At 40.1% G+C, this 17,754-nt stretch overlaps 1 protein-coding gene across 1 annotated transcript in view; it reads left to right on the forward strand.

Moving 5' to 3' along the window:
• LOC110571352 (dnaJ homolog subfamily C member 21-like) overlaps nucleotides 1-9,686 on the forward strand; it is a 58,514-nt gene extending 48,828 nt beyond the window's left edge. Inside the window, 2 exon segments of the mRNA XM_044916205.1 lie at nucleotides 8,326-8,511; nucleotides 8,513-9,686. Of these exon segments, the coding sequence (XP_044772140.1) occupies nucleotides 8,326-8,511; nucleotides 8,513-9,686 (1,360 nt within the window).
• Nucleotides 9,687-17,754: the final 8,068 nt, after the last annotated feature.

Below are 17,754 nucleotides of genomic sequence, written 5' to 3' on the forward strand. Positions count from 1 at the left end.
AGAATTAATGTGTTTTGGTAGGTTACTGGATGCAAATCTATTTATAACAACCTTTATGGTTGTTTTTTTGTTTTTGTTTTTGTTTTTACCAGCTACAGTTAGAATTTATACTTAAATAGGTATCATGTGACATAGCAAAAATACTATGATGTGCCTAGGAATAAATATCATTTATGAAAAACTATAAACCTTCCTTGAACAACCAAAGACATAAGTATTTATACTCATACACCTAATTGTGGGGTGAAATAAGTAATTATAAAGTATATGTTATAATATTAGAAATTATAAAGATTTATTATAAAAGAAGAATATATCTAAGTGAAATTGTATGTATCAATAAAAATTTCAGTAGAAAGAATGTAATGCACAGAAAAAAACACTCATAAAAATTGATGAATAGAGCTTGGATATAGATCAGAGGGGAAGAATAGTGCTGGGGTGAAAAAAAAAGTCACTTTCATGTGGACTTGCAATGGTAATGGAAGAGACAAAACTATAGCACATCTAGGGGCGCCTGGCTGGCTCAGCTGGTAGAGCATGGGACTCTTGATCTTGGGGTCATGAGTTCAAGCCCCACATTGGGTGTAGAACTTACTAAAAATTAAACCCTGTAGCACATCTAGAGGACACTATAGAAGAATATATTAACATATTTATAACATGATATTGGGATAGATATCTTAAAACAGAGAGCACAAACCACCCATGGTATAATTGACCATTGCAATAGCATTAGCTTTGAGAACTTGTAATTGTCAAGAGACAACAAAATGAAAGTAAAAACCTAAGTCCTAAGCAGGGAGAAGGTATTTGAAAGTAACATCCAGAATATATAAATGTTATGCATTAAACAATTTGATAAATACCACTAACCAAATAGAAAAGTTGGTCAAGAATATGTTATCAGGAACTTCTTGGAAGGACCCAGAATACAATAGAATGGCTAAGGATTAACTTAAAGAACACCAGTAATTCAATAGAAATATTCCTAAAAAGGAGGGGGGCAGAAGAAAGATTGTGTATTTTTTAAGTAGGTTATAGAACACAGGTTAGAAAGAAGCTGCCAGCACACTCGACCTGACAGGTGAGTGAGGTTACCTGGTCGGAGGCAAGAGAGGACTAAGCGTCTTCCTGCTGGTCACACCATCAGTAAGATCCGGGAGTCGCAGGATGGTGCTGGGAATCTTGGATAATGGGACCGCTGACACTTCCTACTGAGCTCAGTTCCCACCAGGAAGGATATTTAGACAAATTAGAGTCCAATGTGAGAGTGAGAACATCTGTCATTTCCTCTTGAATTAAATGTATGGGGAAAGTATCTAGAGCAGGTTTTCTTTCTACTTAGTTTTAGTGACAGAAAGTCCACTCTTTAGGCAGAGTATTGTCAGGTGTTCTGCCAGTTTCATGCATCACGAACATCTGCAGTCTGTATTCTTGGATCCTATTAGGGTCCTTTAAATCACCATTACTGGGGAAGGGACCTATTTCAGATGTCGAGGCAAGTTGAGATTTCAGCACCTGTCATGGTTGATTACAAACGTAAGTTATGGCTCAGTAGACATGCCTAGTAGATGTTCTTGGAAGTTTTCTCACAAAAAGAAATTTCTAGGTAATTCCACATAACTCGGACTGTCTATAAATGCACACACACATATTGTGTATTATGTGTGTATCTATTTATGTGAGTGTGTTAACTTTTGCAGTGAACTAATTCACTATTGAGCCTAGATTCCTATACTTCCTACATCTCTGCTTCAAAGTGTATGTGAATTTTCTAAAAATAGAATAGCTTGTATGCTTACTAGTGACATTCTCTTTCCATTCTTTCTTTTCTCCTGCATAAGAACACACGCTTCTCCTTGGAGGAGTGGGTTAACTTCTCCACATCTCTGGTAAATGATGATGGGTGACTGGGATATAGGCAAGTTCTAACTGGGAGCCTGTATTTACATACATTTCCCTCTGCCAGGCAGCGATGATAACTTAGTGGGGGTAAAGTAATTTGTCTTGTCACACACACCTTCTTGTTCGTGGATTTCATCATGATTCTACCACTCACCCAGGCTCGCACCTTTATAGATGGATTGACAAAGCATCTTTAATTACCTCCTGATTTCCTCCTATATGAAGACACTTGTCAAATCAAATGGAGCCAGTATTAATAAATGACCCTTGTCTGAACACAGTCTACTTCAAAGGTTGTTATTTCTTCATTTTTCCTTCTTTGCTATGGATGTAGTGTTGTAATAGAATGGCATTTTTTTTTGAATGATGTAGCCCAGAATTTGAATCTTTGATCCCCCACTTACCAGCTTTGTAAACAAAAATAAATTTATTGTTTCATTTTAGCATAATTTTCCTAATTGAAAAATGAGAGTGTTAAATACTATCGAACCCTAGATTGAAAAGAACTTATATAATGTGCTATGTGCAAAATCTCTGGAAGTTATTTTATAGTTTTCCACTGATCATCAGAAACAGTATCACCAGGCACCGTGCAGTGTTCTGCTTAGGACTTTAAATATGAACAACAAGATTTCGGGATGCCTGGGTGGCAGCAACGTTTGGCTCAGGTCATGATCCCAAGATCCTGGAATCAAGGGGAGTCTGCTTCTCCCTCGGCCGCTCCCCCTGCTTGTGCTCGCTCTCTCTCTCTGACAAATAAATAAAATCTTAAAAAGAAAAAAAAAAAAGCACAAGATTTCTCTCCAGTGTTCACAGCTACATAATCTAATAGAGACAGAAATACAGCAGACCGATTTTTTTATCAATGAACCTTTTTATTTATTTATTTTTTGCTTGTCTTTTGATTTTTTATTTTTATTGTTATGTTAATCACCATACATTACATCATTAGTTTTTGATGTAGTGTTCCACGATTCATTGTTTGTGTATAACACCCATTGCTCCATGCAGAACGTGCCCTCCTTAATACCCATCACCAGGCTAACCCATCCTCCCACCCCCTCCCCTCTAGAACCCTCAGTTTGTTTTTCAGAGTCCATCATCTCTCATGGTTCGTCTCCCCCTCCCATTTCCCCCATTCATTCTTCCCCTCCTGCTATCTTCTTTTTTTTTTTTTCTTAATATATATTGCATTATTTGTTTCAGAGGTACAAATCTGAGATTCAACAGTCTTCCACAATTCACAGTGCTCACCATAGCACATACCCTCCCCAATGCCTATCACCCAGCTACCCCATCCCTCCCACCCCCCACGACTCTAGCAACCCTCAGTTTGTTTCCTGCGATTAAGAATTCCTCATATCAGTGAGGTCATTTGATACATGTCTTTCTCTGATTGACTTATTTCGCTCAGCATAACACCCTCCAGTTCCATCCACGTCGTTGCAAATGGCAAGATTTCATTCCTTTTGATGGCTGCATAATATTCCATTGTGTATATATACCACATCTTCTTTATCCATTCATCTGTCGTTGGACATCTTGGCTCTTTCCACAGTTTGGCTATTGTGGACATTGCTGCTATAAACATCGGGGTGCACGTACCCTTTCGGATCCCTACTTTTGTATCTTTGGGGTAAATACCCAGTAGTGCAATTGCTGGGTTGTATGGTAGCTCTATTTTCAACTTTTTGAGGAACCTCCATACTGTTTTCCAGAGTGGTTGCACCAGCTTGCATTCCCACCAACAATGTAGGAGGGTTCCCCTTTCTCCGCATCCCCACCAACATCTGTCATTTCCTGACTTGTTAATTTTAGCCATTCTGACTGGTGTGAGGTGGTATCTCATCGAGGTTTTGATTTGGATTTCCCTGATGCCGAGCGATATTGAGCTCTTTTTCATGTGTCTGTGGCCATTTGGATGTCTTCTTTGGAAAAATGTCTGTTCATGCCTTCTGCCCATTTCTTGATTGGATTCTTTGTTCTTTGGGTGTTGAGTTTGATAAGTTCTTTATAGATTTTGGATACTAGCCCTTTATCTGATATGTCATTTGCAAATATCTTCTCCCATTCTGTCGGTTGTCTTTTGGTTTTGTTGACTGTTTCTTTTGCTGTGCAAAAGTTTTTTATCTTGAAGTCCCAATAGTTCATTTTTGCCCTTGCTTCCCTTGCCTTTGGTGATGTTTCTAGGAAGAAGTTGCTGCAGCTGAGGTCGAAGAGGTTGCTGCCTGTGTTCTCCTTTAGGATGTTGATGGACTCCTGTCTCACATTGAGGTCTTTCAACCATTTGGAGTCTATTTTTGTGTGTGGTGTAAGGAAATGGTCCAGTTTCATTCTTCTGCATGTGGCTGTCCAATTTTCCCAACACCATTTGTTGAAGAGACTGTCTTTGTTCCATTGGACATTCTTTCCTGCTTTGTCAAAGATTAGTTGACCATAGAGTTGAGGGTCCATTTCTGGGCTCTCTATTCTGTTCCATTGATCTATGTGTCTGTTTTTGTCTTGATGATGACAGCTTTGTAATAGAGCTGGAAGTCCGGAATTGTGATGCCGCCAGCTTTGCTTTTCTCTTTCAACATTCTTCTGGCTATTCGGGGTCTTTTCTGGTTCCATACAAATTTTAGGATTATTTGTTCCATTTCTTTGAAAAAAGTGGATGGTATTTTGATGGCGATTGCATTGAATGTGTCGATTGCTCTATGTAGCACTGACATCTTCACAATATTTGTTCTTCCAATCCATGAGCATGGAACATTTTTCCATTTCTTTGTGTCTTCCTCAATTTCTTTCATGAGTATTTAATAGTTTTCTGAGTACAGATTTTTTGCCTCTTTGGTTAGATTTATGCCTAGGTATCTTATGGTTTTGGGTGCAGTTGTAAATGGGATTGACTCCTTAATTTCTCTTTCTTCTGTCTTGTTGTTGGTGTATAGGAATGCCACTGATTTCTGTGCATTGTTTTTATATCCTACCACTTTACTGAATTCCTGTATGAGTTCTAGCAGTTTTGGGGTGGAGTCTTTTGGGTTTTCCACATAAAGTATCATCTCATCTGCAAAGAGTGAGAGTTTGACTTCTTCTTTGCCGATTTGGATGCCTTTGATTTCTTTTTGTTGTCTGACTGCTGTGGCTAGGACTTCTAATACTATGTTGAATAGCAGTGATGATAGTGGACATCCCTGCCATGTTCCTGACCTTAGGGGGAAAGCTCTCAGTTTTTCTCCATTGAGAATGATATTCGCTCTAGGTTTTTCATAGATGGCTTTTATGATATTGAGGTATGTACCCTCTATCCCTATACTCTGAAGAGTTTTGATCAAGAAAGGATGCTGTACTTTGTCACATGCTTTTTCTGCATCTATTGAGAGGATCGTATGATTCTTGTTCTTTCTTTTGTTAATGTATTGTATCATGTTGATTGATTTGTGGATGTTGAACCAACCTTACAGTCCAGGGATAAATCCCACTTGGTACAGCAGACCGTTTTAATAGAGTTTTGTTAAGTACCGTGATAAAGACATGCTTGGAGTATCTTAGGAGTATCTAAAGGAATTAAATCTTGCCGAGTCTATTGTGTTAGCAACTGTGATGAGGAGGAATGGCCGGCAGGACCGTCCATTCAAGGGCAGAGGTGGTTGAGTATAAAACTTCCTTTTTCTTAACGCTCTTGCCCACCCAACCTCATCCTGCCTTGTGATGTTGAGTTTGAATTCTTGCCTGAAAACATGGGGAAAAAATTCTTGTTTGAAAAACATGAAATGCAGCACAAGAATTTTTAAGATGTCTATTTCAACTTCACCACATTCATAGAAAATTATCGCTGAGTGGTTTTGTTTTCACCCATTGCTGTTCTCTTAGCTGACAGATTGAAAGTTTAAAAAACAAAACAAAACCATTTAGTATATGTGCTGCCGAAGCGAGCACCAAAACAAAACCACTTAATTGGTCCTCTTAACTGACATGAGCTTCGGGATGATTGTTCATTTCTCTTACATGTTACTTTTGTGGAAGGAATGCTACACAAGAAGCACAGAGCCGTATTCATTTCCTCAAATTCATAGCTGATGCCTGTTCTCTGTTCTCAGATAGTGGATATCATTACCCTGTAATAGGATGAGATGCAGTCCTGATAATATCACTGCCTCCAAGATTTCATGAGTTACATAAAATGGAATCGATTCGGCATACCTACCCTGTCAAAACCACTCTTGTGGAAATAACGGGTTTTCATTGGTGTTTTCTTTTAGAATTTTTTAAAATATAAAATACTTAGTTCCTATTTGCAAACTTAGTGAATAAAAAGCTTGCATCTCTTGTGGAACAGATGTTTTGTGGGATGCAGAAGGACGGATCTTAGGAAGTTGCATGGAGGTGAGAGAGCCTGAGCATTAGAAAAGTTGCATAGTTGAGGGGATAAGTGAGGGGAGCAGAAGCACAGAGACAGGTTTCCATCATGTGCGGGGAAGTAGGAAAATGCATGTGCCTATGAGACCAGGGGTGATCGCTGCTTCAACCTGCCTGATCCTGCCAGTCAACCTATTTTCTTCTTGGTTGTCCCCATATTTACTTAATACTGCCAAGACTATAAAGTACAAATTGTGTTTATCCTCAGCCTTCCTCCTAATTAAATGTGAAAGTACCTGCCAGCAAAATGGAAAAATTATTCTAAACACCTTTATAGTGCTGCTTCTTTTCTTTAACTGAAGAATAATCGGCATACAATAATACATTAATTTCAGGTGTACAACACAGTGATTTGATATTTATATACATTACAAAATGGTCACCACAGTAAATCTAGTTACCATCTTTCTCCATACAAAACTGTTTTATTGACTATATTCCCTATGCTGCACTTTCCATCCCCATGCCTCAACCATATTACAAATGGAAATCTGTACCTCTTCATCCCCATCACCTATTTCCCCCCGGCAACCATCAGTTTGTTCTCTTGGAGTCTATTTCTGTTTTGTTTTGTTTTGTTTGTCACTGTTATTATTTTTTAGATTTTGTTCATTATTCCATTTCTGGTATTGTTTTTTAGATTACACATGTAAGTGAAGTCATGGTTTTGTCGTTCTCTGTCTGACTTATTTCACTTAGCATAATATTCTCTAGCTCTATCCATGTTGTCACAAATGGCAAAATTTCACTATTCTTTATGGCTAAGTAATATTCCATGTGTGTGTATAAATATATATATATATATATATAATATACAAATAAATATATATAATAAATATATAAATATATTTTGTATGTAAATATATAAAATTTATATATAAAATATATATAGTAAAATTTATATATAAAGTATATAAATATTATATAAATACACACACACACATATATATACACTCTACTTCTTCCTTATCCATATATCCATTAATGGACATTCAGGTTGCTTTTGTATCTTGGCAATTTTAAATAATGGTGCAATGAACACAGTGGTATATATGTCTTTTTGAATTAGTGTTTTCATTTTCTTTGGATAAGTACTTAGAAGTGGAATTACTAGATGATATGTGTTTCTATTTTTAATTTTTTAAAAAGATTTATTTTTTAAGATATTTTTTCAAGGATTTATTTCTTTATTTGAGAGAGAGAGACATAGAGAGAGCACAAGCAGGGGGAGAGGCAGAGGGAGAAGCAGACTCCCTGTTGAGCAGGAAGCCGGATGTGGGACTCAATCCCAGGACCCTGAGATGATGACCTGAGCCGAAGGCAGATGCTTAACCTTCTGAGCCACCCAAGTGCCCCCGTTTATTTATTTTAGAGAAAGGGCACATAAGCAGGGGAAGTGGAGGGAGCGATAGAGAGAGATTCTGAAGCTGACTCCACGGTGGAGTCGGACGCAGGGCTCAATCTCATGACCCTGAGACCAAGACCTGAGCCAAAAGCCAAGAGTTGGATGCTTAACCAAATGCACCACCCAAGCACCCCTATACTTTTAATTTTTCGAGGAACCTCTGTATTGTTTCCCATAGTGGCTACACCAATGAATTTAGTTATTTTGACTGGCTGGTGATACTGTTAAATAATCTATGGAAAAAAACACTTCATTCTAGGACATATTTCTCCATTCTTATTCTATTCATTAATTTAATTATTCATCAGATAACTGAATGCTAGACACTGGTTTGAGATTTACTTGATTATGTCATTGGAGTCTCATTTTACCTTTTCCTGTGTATGTCGGTTGCCCTAATTCAGAGAGAGGAAACATCCTAAGTCCATGGATCTAAGATGAGAGAGACTTTAATTTAGGTCTCTGATTCCAAAGTAAATAGCCACTGTCCTCTTGCTTCCTGTGTACCTGTTCCCACTTAGTCATCTGGCAAATACCTTCTGATTGGATGGAAGATTAGAGCAATAGATTAATTCATTAATAAATCTTGAGTGCTCACAACAAACAAGGACCTGTTACTCTGGTTATAGAGATGATGAAAAGGGCTTTTATACAGTTTATCATAACGTTTTTGAAATGATTGTGAAGGAAGAGCTAGAATCTATGTTAGAAGAGGAGATGGAAGATTTCCCCACTTTTGGAGACTCCCAGAGTGACTATGATATGGTAGTCCACCCTTTCTATGCCTGTTGGCAGTTTCTGCACTCAGAAGAACTTTCCTTGGAAGTAAGAATATGATACATGGCAAGCTTCAAACGGCTGGGCGAAAGAGCCATGGAAAAAGAAAAAAAAGATTCATGACAAAGCAAGGAAGGAGAACGAGCTTGTGCGCCAGCTGGTCGCGTTCATCCATAAGAGAGACAGAAGAGTGCAGGCGCATCCGAAGCTCATGGAGGAACAGAATGCCGAGAAGGCCAGGAAGGCAGAGGAGATGAGGCGGCTGCAGAAGCTGAAGGAGGCCAAACTGGCTGAGCAGTACAAGGGACAGAGCTGGATGACCATGGCCGACCTGGGAAAGGAGCTCAAGGAAATGGAGGTGGGCTACGAGAAGGAGTTTGGAGATGGATCAGATGAAGATGAGACAGAGGAATCTGAGCCCAAAGATGGGACAGAGGAATCTGAGCTCAAAGATCGGCACGGTGGTAAAGACAGTGATGAGGCTGAGGATGCTGAGCTGTATGATGACCTTTCCTGCCCAGTGTGTGACAAATCTTTCAAGATGGAAAAGGCCATGAGGAATCATGAAAAATCAAAGAAGCATTGGGAAATGGTTGCCTTGTTAAAACAACAGTTGGAGGAGGAGGAAGAAAATTTTTCAGGACTTCAAACTGATGAAAATCCATTAAATGCCAATTCTGAGGAAGAAATAGAAGATGCACCAAAACAAAAGCTTTCCAAAAGGCAGAAGAAAAAGAAACAGAAACCAGCGCAGAATTATGATGATAATTTCAATGAAAATGGAACTGGAGAAGAAGTAAAGTTTGAATCAGAAGATACCAACTTAAATCAAGACTGTGCCAAAGAATTGGATGGGAGTCCCCAAGAAAGTATCACTTTCACTGAGACTGTTGAACTCTGTGATGATCCAAAAAATGAAGCTAAGAATGCTCCTAAACCCAAAGGAAAAAAAGCCAAAGATATGAAAAAATCTGTCAAAGTACCTGCTGAACCACAGACAGTGAGTGATGTTCTTATCAGCTATTCAACCTGCCATAGTGAGTTTCCATCCCGGAATAAACTTTTTGACCATCTGAAGGCCACAGGTCATGCAAGAGCACCTTCATCATGTTCTTTAAACAGTGTAACAAGTAGTAGAAGCAAGAAAGGGAAACATAAAAACAGAAATTCTGCCAACGCTTTTTCTTTTTGATTGTCTCTAGATTTTGAAACCAAAAACTGAACTGAAGTCATCTAAAGAGTTAAAATTTCGGTGATCTGCAATTTATTGCATTGTGGAAGATTATTTTTATCTTGTAAAAACATTTTTTTTGTTTAATATATATTTTTTAAACATTTCATTAGTGATTGAATTCTACTTTGCCATCTGAATTGACTTGAATGTCTCAAAACAGGTACATATTGTAAAGTATACATTCTTGATTTCTCTTGGCTCACATGGACAGAAATGTACAGGGAGAATTAAATTATTTTAACACATAAAAAATTGCTGGTGTTTAGGCAGTGTACAAAACGAAAATCCTGCCTCTAATGAAAATAACTTTCTAGATACATAGAAACATATCCTTTAAGTGCTTTATTGACCATCTACCTGGTTGGTTAGATTTTTCAGAGTAGATACAATGTGTTTCACTCCTGATTCCCTACTTTCTGACTCAGTGATTATTTAATGAATCAGTATTGAACTAGGCATGCCGATATATAATATGGAGCTTAAAAGGGCAGTGACATGTCATATTGCCTAGGCTTGAATCCTGGAGAAATGACGTTTTTTCCCCCCACAAGTAATGTATTTTCTCAGTAGTCAGTCTCACCATCATAAAATAGTGTAAGAATAGTGTCAACATATAGGTTTTAATAATATCTGTGTGAATGGGCACATTGGATGTCCTTAGAGAAGTTGTTGGAGCAGAGCGAGTTCTCAGTTAATGTCACCCAGGAGTCATGGGCAGCTATGACATGATGTAGAAAACACAGGGCTTGGAATCAGAACTGAGCCTCTATCCTTTCTTCATCGTGGCTGTCGGCTTCTCTGAACTCAGGTTTTTATAGTGACATAAATATAAAATTGTCATTCTGTTCTTGAGAAAAATTTTATTGTGAGGATTAAGTGCAACATGAAGGAGTCATTCATTCAAGAACTATTGTATAGCAAATATGGTAAGTGATAATTACTGTCTTACTTGGCTGGAAATAGGAACAAAAAAGCCATAGACGTGTGTTCATGAAATTTACAGTGAAAAGTTAATTCATTGTTATGGATGTTTTCTCCTTTATTTAGATATAGAGATTTATAAAGATTTCATCTTCAGCGACAGTGTTTGTGGACCATCAGGTTACCCCAGAGGTATCCCTATTCAGTAGGAGAAAAGCTATTTTTTGGTGTATCAGGCCTGGATGAGATGAAATATTTGAAGAGTGACTTGTGTAGCCAGGAATAGCATGAGATGGGTTCATCTTTGGGTTTATCAGGGTGGAAACGAAGTATTTTTTCTAGTACTGTAACTAAATCACAAAGATTTATTCTTTCTATATTGACAATCCTAAAGAATTGTTTTCTTTTAAAATTTGAAGTTTTACATAAACCTTGTTTGTCATTTCTCTCAGACTGCTTTAAATTATTTTAACAACCCATCTAAGGATTTATCTTCAGGGTTAAATATATATATCATATTTTGTTTTCCCAACAGTGAAATTGAATTTGTAGGAGAAGCTGTGCAGAAACCAGAAATGGTCTGATTTTGGCTTTGACTTTCTGTAGATCAAGTTTTCTTTTGCTGTCAATGCAATGAAAAATGATCTTTAATCAGTGACTTCCAGCAAGTGATGCAGGCAGGCTGGGTCTGAGGACCCAGAGGGGGTCCCACTGGATCAGCCAAGAGGGTCCCTGGCTATGTGCAGGATAGAAATCAACTGCAATCCAGGAAGGAATGAGAATAGAGTTTATCGAAGGTATAGAGAGACAACAGGTACAGACAGAGTGTTTGGGAGACTGAGGAAGAGAGAGAGAGTCTTGTCTTTGCTCTCAGGGTCTGGGAATTTTATTGAGGATTGTGGTCTGGTGTATGTGTCCTCTCAGGCATCCAGGGACCGGTTAGAACAAGGACAAGTGTCCAGGTCCTCCATAAGTCACTTATTCCCTGGAGCCAGGGGTCTTGGAGCTGAGATGTCTAGCATCGGTGGCCTGGATTATGCACATGGTAGTTAGGTCTGGTCACTCCTTAGATGTTATCTGTTGTGCTGGAAGACTCTGAGGAAATCATTACCTCCGTGTCCCTTACAAGGAGGACGTACATTATTTGTAGTATGAGACATGTGTAAGGTGGGAGTGTAGGTCCTAGCAAAAACAGAAAATAGGAAAAGGAGCCAAAAGCGGAATTTTATGGAATTTTTAAATGTCCCTATCTCACAAGTAGTGAGATAACATACACATACTTTTTGGATATCAGTTTAAAATTTACCTGTTTTTTAATATAATTTACAAAAACTTATAATTCATCTCAGCTTTGATGTTTCAAGGACAGAGGTTTCTAAGCTTGTTAAAAGTTTTAAAATTATAAGTAGTATAAGCCATTTCGGGAAACTACTAGGAATAATTCTCAAGATCACGATCCTTGCTGTCCCGTTTCCTCCAAACTTAGCTAAGTATCAGTGGGTGTATTTGTGAAACAGTGTGCCAATGAACACACTCACATTTTAATACTGGCTTCCACAGATGCAATGACCAAATGCCTACAAAAGGGTGGGTGTAACATGGTGATTCTTGGGGTATCGGTGGCTGTCCAAGGGGGACGCTGGATGTTTTCACAGTAAGTAGGCTTTTTAACACCCACAAACAACAGTATGAGGATGGTGACGCATGCAGCCTGCACCCAGCCTTCTTATGCCCATTTATCTCGATGTGCACAACTTCGTCCTTCAGTGGTGGGATGCCATTGTGACCAAAAGTTAGCCTTGAAACAGTAGGCTTAGTATGCAAGGCTGAGAGAGGCCAGGGCATTCTGATTCCTACCAATTGCATTTCATGTGTCATAACCATGAATTTGGCAAGGCCTTATTGGGGCATATGTTGAATTAATTGGGCTGCCTCATGCTGCTTAATTAAAGCCTGAGGAATTGTGATTAGTTGCATGGAAGGAATGGCATAGCTGGGTATACTGTGCTTTTTCTTGTTTCTTAACCACCTAAAGATTTCATCTTTAGCGATACTGTTTGTGAAGCATCAGGTTACCCCAGAGGTATCCCTATTCAGTAGAAGAAAAGCTAACAAGCCCAAAGGATTTTACCATGAATCTGTTCATTAGACAAGACACAGTTCACACATCAGTTGCAATGTGGATTTCAGCCCAAACTTCCTACAGAGATCAAAGCAGAGGCATTGTCCTTCCACATTGCGCATTACATTTTGAGACTTGAAGCCCAGTACTTAAAAAGATTTTGCTTATCTGTCCTTTCTGTACCATTTTAAAAGCCTTACAGGTAGGATGGATCCAAGTTAACTTGTTAAATGCAAATATGGCATATGTTATTTGTATTTAAATGACTTTAACATCCTGCAATATTACCTAGAGGTTTGCCTTCCAAATGGGTATGAAGAATATTTTAATGAAGTCAGCTACAAGTAAAAACTAATCTTAAAAGACTGTGTAAATTGGCTTAATGCATTAAACTCTATGGAAACATTGATTTAAAAAAAAGGTGGGGGGAAGGAAAATTTTGTCTGACCAATCCATTAATGCTTTAAAATTCTGTTTCTTTTAGTCAAACATGTTAGCCAGTAATTTTTTTTCAATTTTATTTCTTCTCCAGAATAATGTGGGGATCATGTCTTTGTTCACGAGGCAATCCCTTCTTTGCTTATGAGCATCTCTCTCTCCCCTTTCTAGCCCTCCTTACACCCGTTCCTTCTCTTCTCTATCACCTTTGCTGACTTAGTGAGCAAGTAGAAATAATCCGATTGCAACCCCTTATTTTAGCCCCGTGGGAACAGGGGCTCCTCTAAACCTGCACTGGTAGCAGCCTCTGGCTTCTCTTCAGATGTGGCCGAGGCACAATATTGCCTCTACTCTCGGGGCCAGCATTGCTCCGTTTGTGCTTTGGACCTCACCGTGCTCCCACTCAGGAAGTTCGCACCTGCCAAGGTTTCTTAGCTTTCCAGCACCCTCCATTTCTCCCCTTCTATTGGTGGATTGTTTGCATTGGCCTAAAAATAAGTACTAGTAACCATCTTTTAAAAATTGATTACATCCCTCTTTAGCTCTTACGCAGCTCTTTTCTTCCTCCTAGCAACTGAGTAAAAAAGGTGTATACTTGCTGTCTCCCTGCCCTAGGTCTCCTTCTATCCCCGATTTACTCCAGCCAGGCTTCTACCATCGGGTGGAATTAAGGTTGTGTAAGTGCCTGATCTGCCAAATCAAGTGACTGCCCTGCAGCTGTCACCTTATGCTGACCACGCCCTGTCCCTCGAGATGCTTTCCTAGCTTCTGACACACCTCTGCAGTCTCTTTTCCTTTTCTCCTTCTGAGCCCAGGATTTGATTCTTGACCTTTCTCTTTTCTCTTCAGCATTACTTGCTAGGATAGATGTTGTCCTAGGTATTAAGCAGCTTCTATATGTTTATTATTTCTGTGTTCACAATCCAAATACGGACTGGTCTCCAGAGGTTCACATCCTACGTTGCACTTCTTGGTTGATCTATCCTCTTGAATATTCAATAGTTATACCAAACTTACGTTGTATCATTATGCTAGATTTCCCCTTCCTGCCCAAACCAAGCCTCGCCTCACCAAGTCTTTCCAACCTAGTTGTTGCTGCATTATTCACCCAATTGTTTATCTCACAAATCGAGGACTTATGGGGCGCCTGGGTGGCTCAGTCCTTAAGCATCTGCCTTCGGCTCAGGTCATGATCCCAGGGTCCTGGGATCGAGCCCCGCATCGGGCTCCCTGCTCAGCGGGAAGCCTGCTTCTCCCTCTCCCACTCCCCCTGCGTGTGTTCCCTCTCTCGCTGTGTCTCTCTCTGTCAAATAAAGAAATAAAATCTAAAAAAAAAAAACCAAACCAAAAACAAACCAAGGACTTAGAAATCATCTCTAATTCTTCTGTGTATTTCATACCCTGCAACCTATTTATCTACCAGTCCCATATTGGATCTACTTCTCAAACATACCCCGAATCTAGCCATTGTACTTTTTTGGTCTTATAAACTGTTGAGGTTTAATCAGGGCCACTGTGTACCGTTGTTCATGTTGTACACAGCAATTTTGATTTCCAGCCACCAGCATCTCTCACACAGATACTACAATAATTTTCCCTACTTCCCCATCTCCATTCCTACTCACGTAAACAGTTGCCTATGAAATACCAAAGGTGAGCCTTTCAAAACAAAATAAAGCAAACAAAAGGAACGGATTCTGTCATTACCATGCATAAAACCAAACAATGGCTGCTCTAAGTTTTAGACTACATTTCTTACAAAATTTCACATGATCCCATGTCCTATAGACTCCACCTACCCCTTTCATTTCATACCACTTGCCCGCTTATACCATATACCAGACTCCTGAAAAATTGGTAGTTCCTGATGAAGGGCTTTTATTTGCTATTTGCTCTACTGGAAATTAATGAGTCCTTCGCATTCAAATTCCTGCTCAAATGTCATTTCCTCCAAGAGATTCTTTATGTTAATATAATTAAAAATACCATTCCCATCCAATGAATAGTTTTTTGTTTTTTGGGGTTTTTTTTCCTGTTCTCATTGTTCCTAGTGGGTGGGAGTCTGCCTTGTGTGAACGGCGGTCTCAGTCCTTGGATCCCCCACCAGGGGATTTACTTGGGGGTCTGGGTTGTAATAAAGACAGCCAGAGGGAAGTGGCAAGGGCAAAGCAGTGTATCTCAAGGTGGGAGAGAGGGAGGGCTCCTGGGGGTGGAGCCCGCCCTAGGCTGCTGTGGGATTGGATATTATGGGGTCTCTCTGGGCTGGGAGGAGCTGTGACGGGCAGGAGGGTGGTCTCTAATGGAGGTACTTCTGATCCTTTGGGGGACCCCTCCCACAGATTGGAAGGGGGAGGTTTTGACTTTACAAGGTTTGTACCAGAACCGTCCTGGCAACCTTTCTCCACAGTGGGGGGCTGTACGCACCATGCACGTGCACTGTGATGAGTCTGGGGGTTACCCTGGGACAGAGGTGGAAGGCAGAGCACCTGCCCCTACACCTGTCAACCCCGGGGTCTTGAAGCCATGAGGTCAGGATGTTGTGCCCCCAGGCTTCCAGTGTGTGATCTATTTATCACCACCTTGGCCTCCAGCTCTTGTCTCTGCCACCCCCCTTCAAGGACTTCAAGGACACGGGGCTCCTGGGGCAGTTCATTCTGCTGCTCTCCTCCACCTTCCACCTAACATTAGTTCTACATGGAATTATAGGATTTCTTTGCCTGATTATGTACTGCTAATCTCCCCTGGAATGTAAGCTCCCTGAGGGCAATGACCCCGCTGTCTTGCTCACCACCATCTTCCTACTCAATTATGACTATTCAGGATACATGATAGGCATTCAGACACTAGGTGTTACGTCATTTTATTAATGGCCCTTTCCCCTCATTTTAGAATGTGATCAGGTTTCCCAGTCATTAAACAATTCTCTGTTCGGCCATACTCAGTCTCACCCTCACTTTTTTTTTTTTTTTTAAATGGCAGATGTTACTGATCAGTTATATATTCGCTGTTTCCTTTTCCTTATCTCACACACTTCCTGATTCCCTTATGCACGCAAACGTGCACACACGTGCACACACGCACGCATACATTTATATCAAGGGAAATTTATAAGGGTAGGAAATATAAAACTTTTAAATTCTGATGTGAAGGGCGCCTGGGTGGCTCAGTTGGTTAAGCGACTGCCTTCGGCTCAGGTCATGATCCTGGAGTCCCAGGATCAAGTCCCGCATCGGGCTACCTGCTCAGCAGGGAGTCTGCTTCTCCCTCTCCCGCTCCCCCCTCTTGTGCTCTCTCTCTCTCACTCTCTCTCTCAAATAAATAAATAAAATCTTAAAAAAAAAAAGAAATGTTAAATTCTGATGTGAAGTTATTTTTTTTTTTTTTAAAGATTTTTATTTATTTATTTGACAGAGACAGAGACAGCGAGAGCAGGAACACAAGCAGGGGGAGTGGGAGAGGGAGAAGCAGGCTTCCCGCCGAGCCGGGAGTCCGATGCGGGACTCGATCCCAGGACCCCGGGACCATGACCTGAGCCGAAGGCAGTCGCTTAACCAACTGAGCCACCCAGGCGCCCTCTGATGTGAAGTTATAAAGTGACCATGGTTTTTCCCATGAAGCCCTATGGCATAATTTTTCCAATTCTTCTACTCTTGGTTTCATGGTAAGTTTCAAAATTACTTCAAAAATAATTTTTCTTGGTGCTCATGCTATTGCATCCTCCTGGCTCTGTTTCCTCTGGGCCTGACATCTTTCAGTCTTATTAATTCTGTCCCTGCTCCCTTCCTGTGCTCACTCCCAAGCTGGCCGCAGCGTGCAGGTGAGGTCTCAGGCTTCTGCCCCTGGCTCTCCCACGAGGACCAAGGCTGCACGCACTCCGTCCTTGTTGGTACGGCTCATATGCAGCGTCTCCCGCTGTTTCCTCATACGCCACTCCTGCATTTCTCAAAGCATTTCTTTACTATCTGCACACATCTCAGAAATTGAATCTTCCAGAATTGTGTGTTGAGAATCGTATTAGAATCTCTATTCTCTTCTGTCCTTCCTTTGCCATCTGGTCCTGTCTGTGGCCCATTTACACTGAGACTCTGCTCTCTTCTCTCTACTAATACTAATCTAGCTCCAGTTTTCCATAAACTCATAATCTATTTCTTCCTCAAACTCTGTGTAGAAACAAATCCAATTTTCTAAAATACCACGATTGTCGTATCCCGATCCTTCCTGATAACCGATAGCAAATTCTGATGATGAACAGATTAAATCTAAGCCATTCTATCCTCAAGTTATCTCAAAATCCAGTTATATTTTACCTCTCCAAATGGAACTGCTAACCTCTGGGGTGTATTGCAGGCAACACGATGAATCGGGATGCTTCAAGCTGTCTAGCTCAATTTCTCTGGTCAGTACCCAGGGCCTGAGATGTAGGATGGGCTATGCTGTTTCTAAAACAACTTGAATTTGAAATTTTATTATTCACAGTGTTCTTGATATAGCAAGATTAAGATCTAGAAATATCATTTATTTTTTGCACAAGCCTATCGAGAGTTC

This window comes from Neomonachus schauinslandi, chromosome 6 (genome assembly GCF_002201575.2).
Source record: "Neomonachus schauinslandi chromosome 6, ASM220157v2, whole genome shotgun sequence".
Lineage (NCBI taxonomy): Eukaryota > Metazoa > Chordata > Mammalia > Carnivora > Phocidae > Neomonachus > Neomonachus schauinslandi.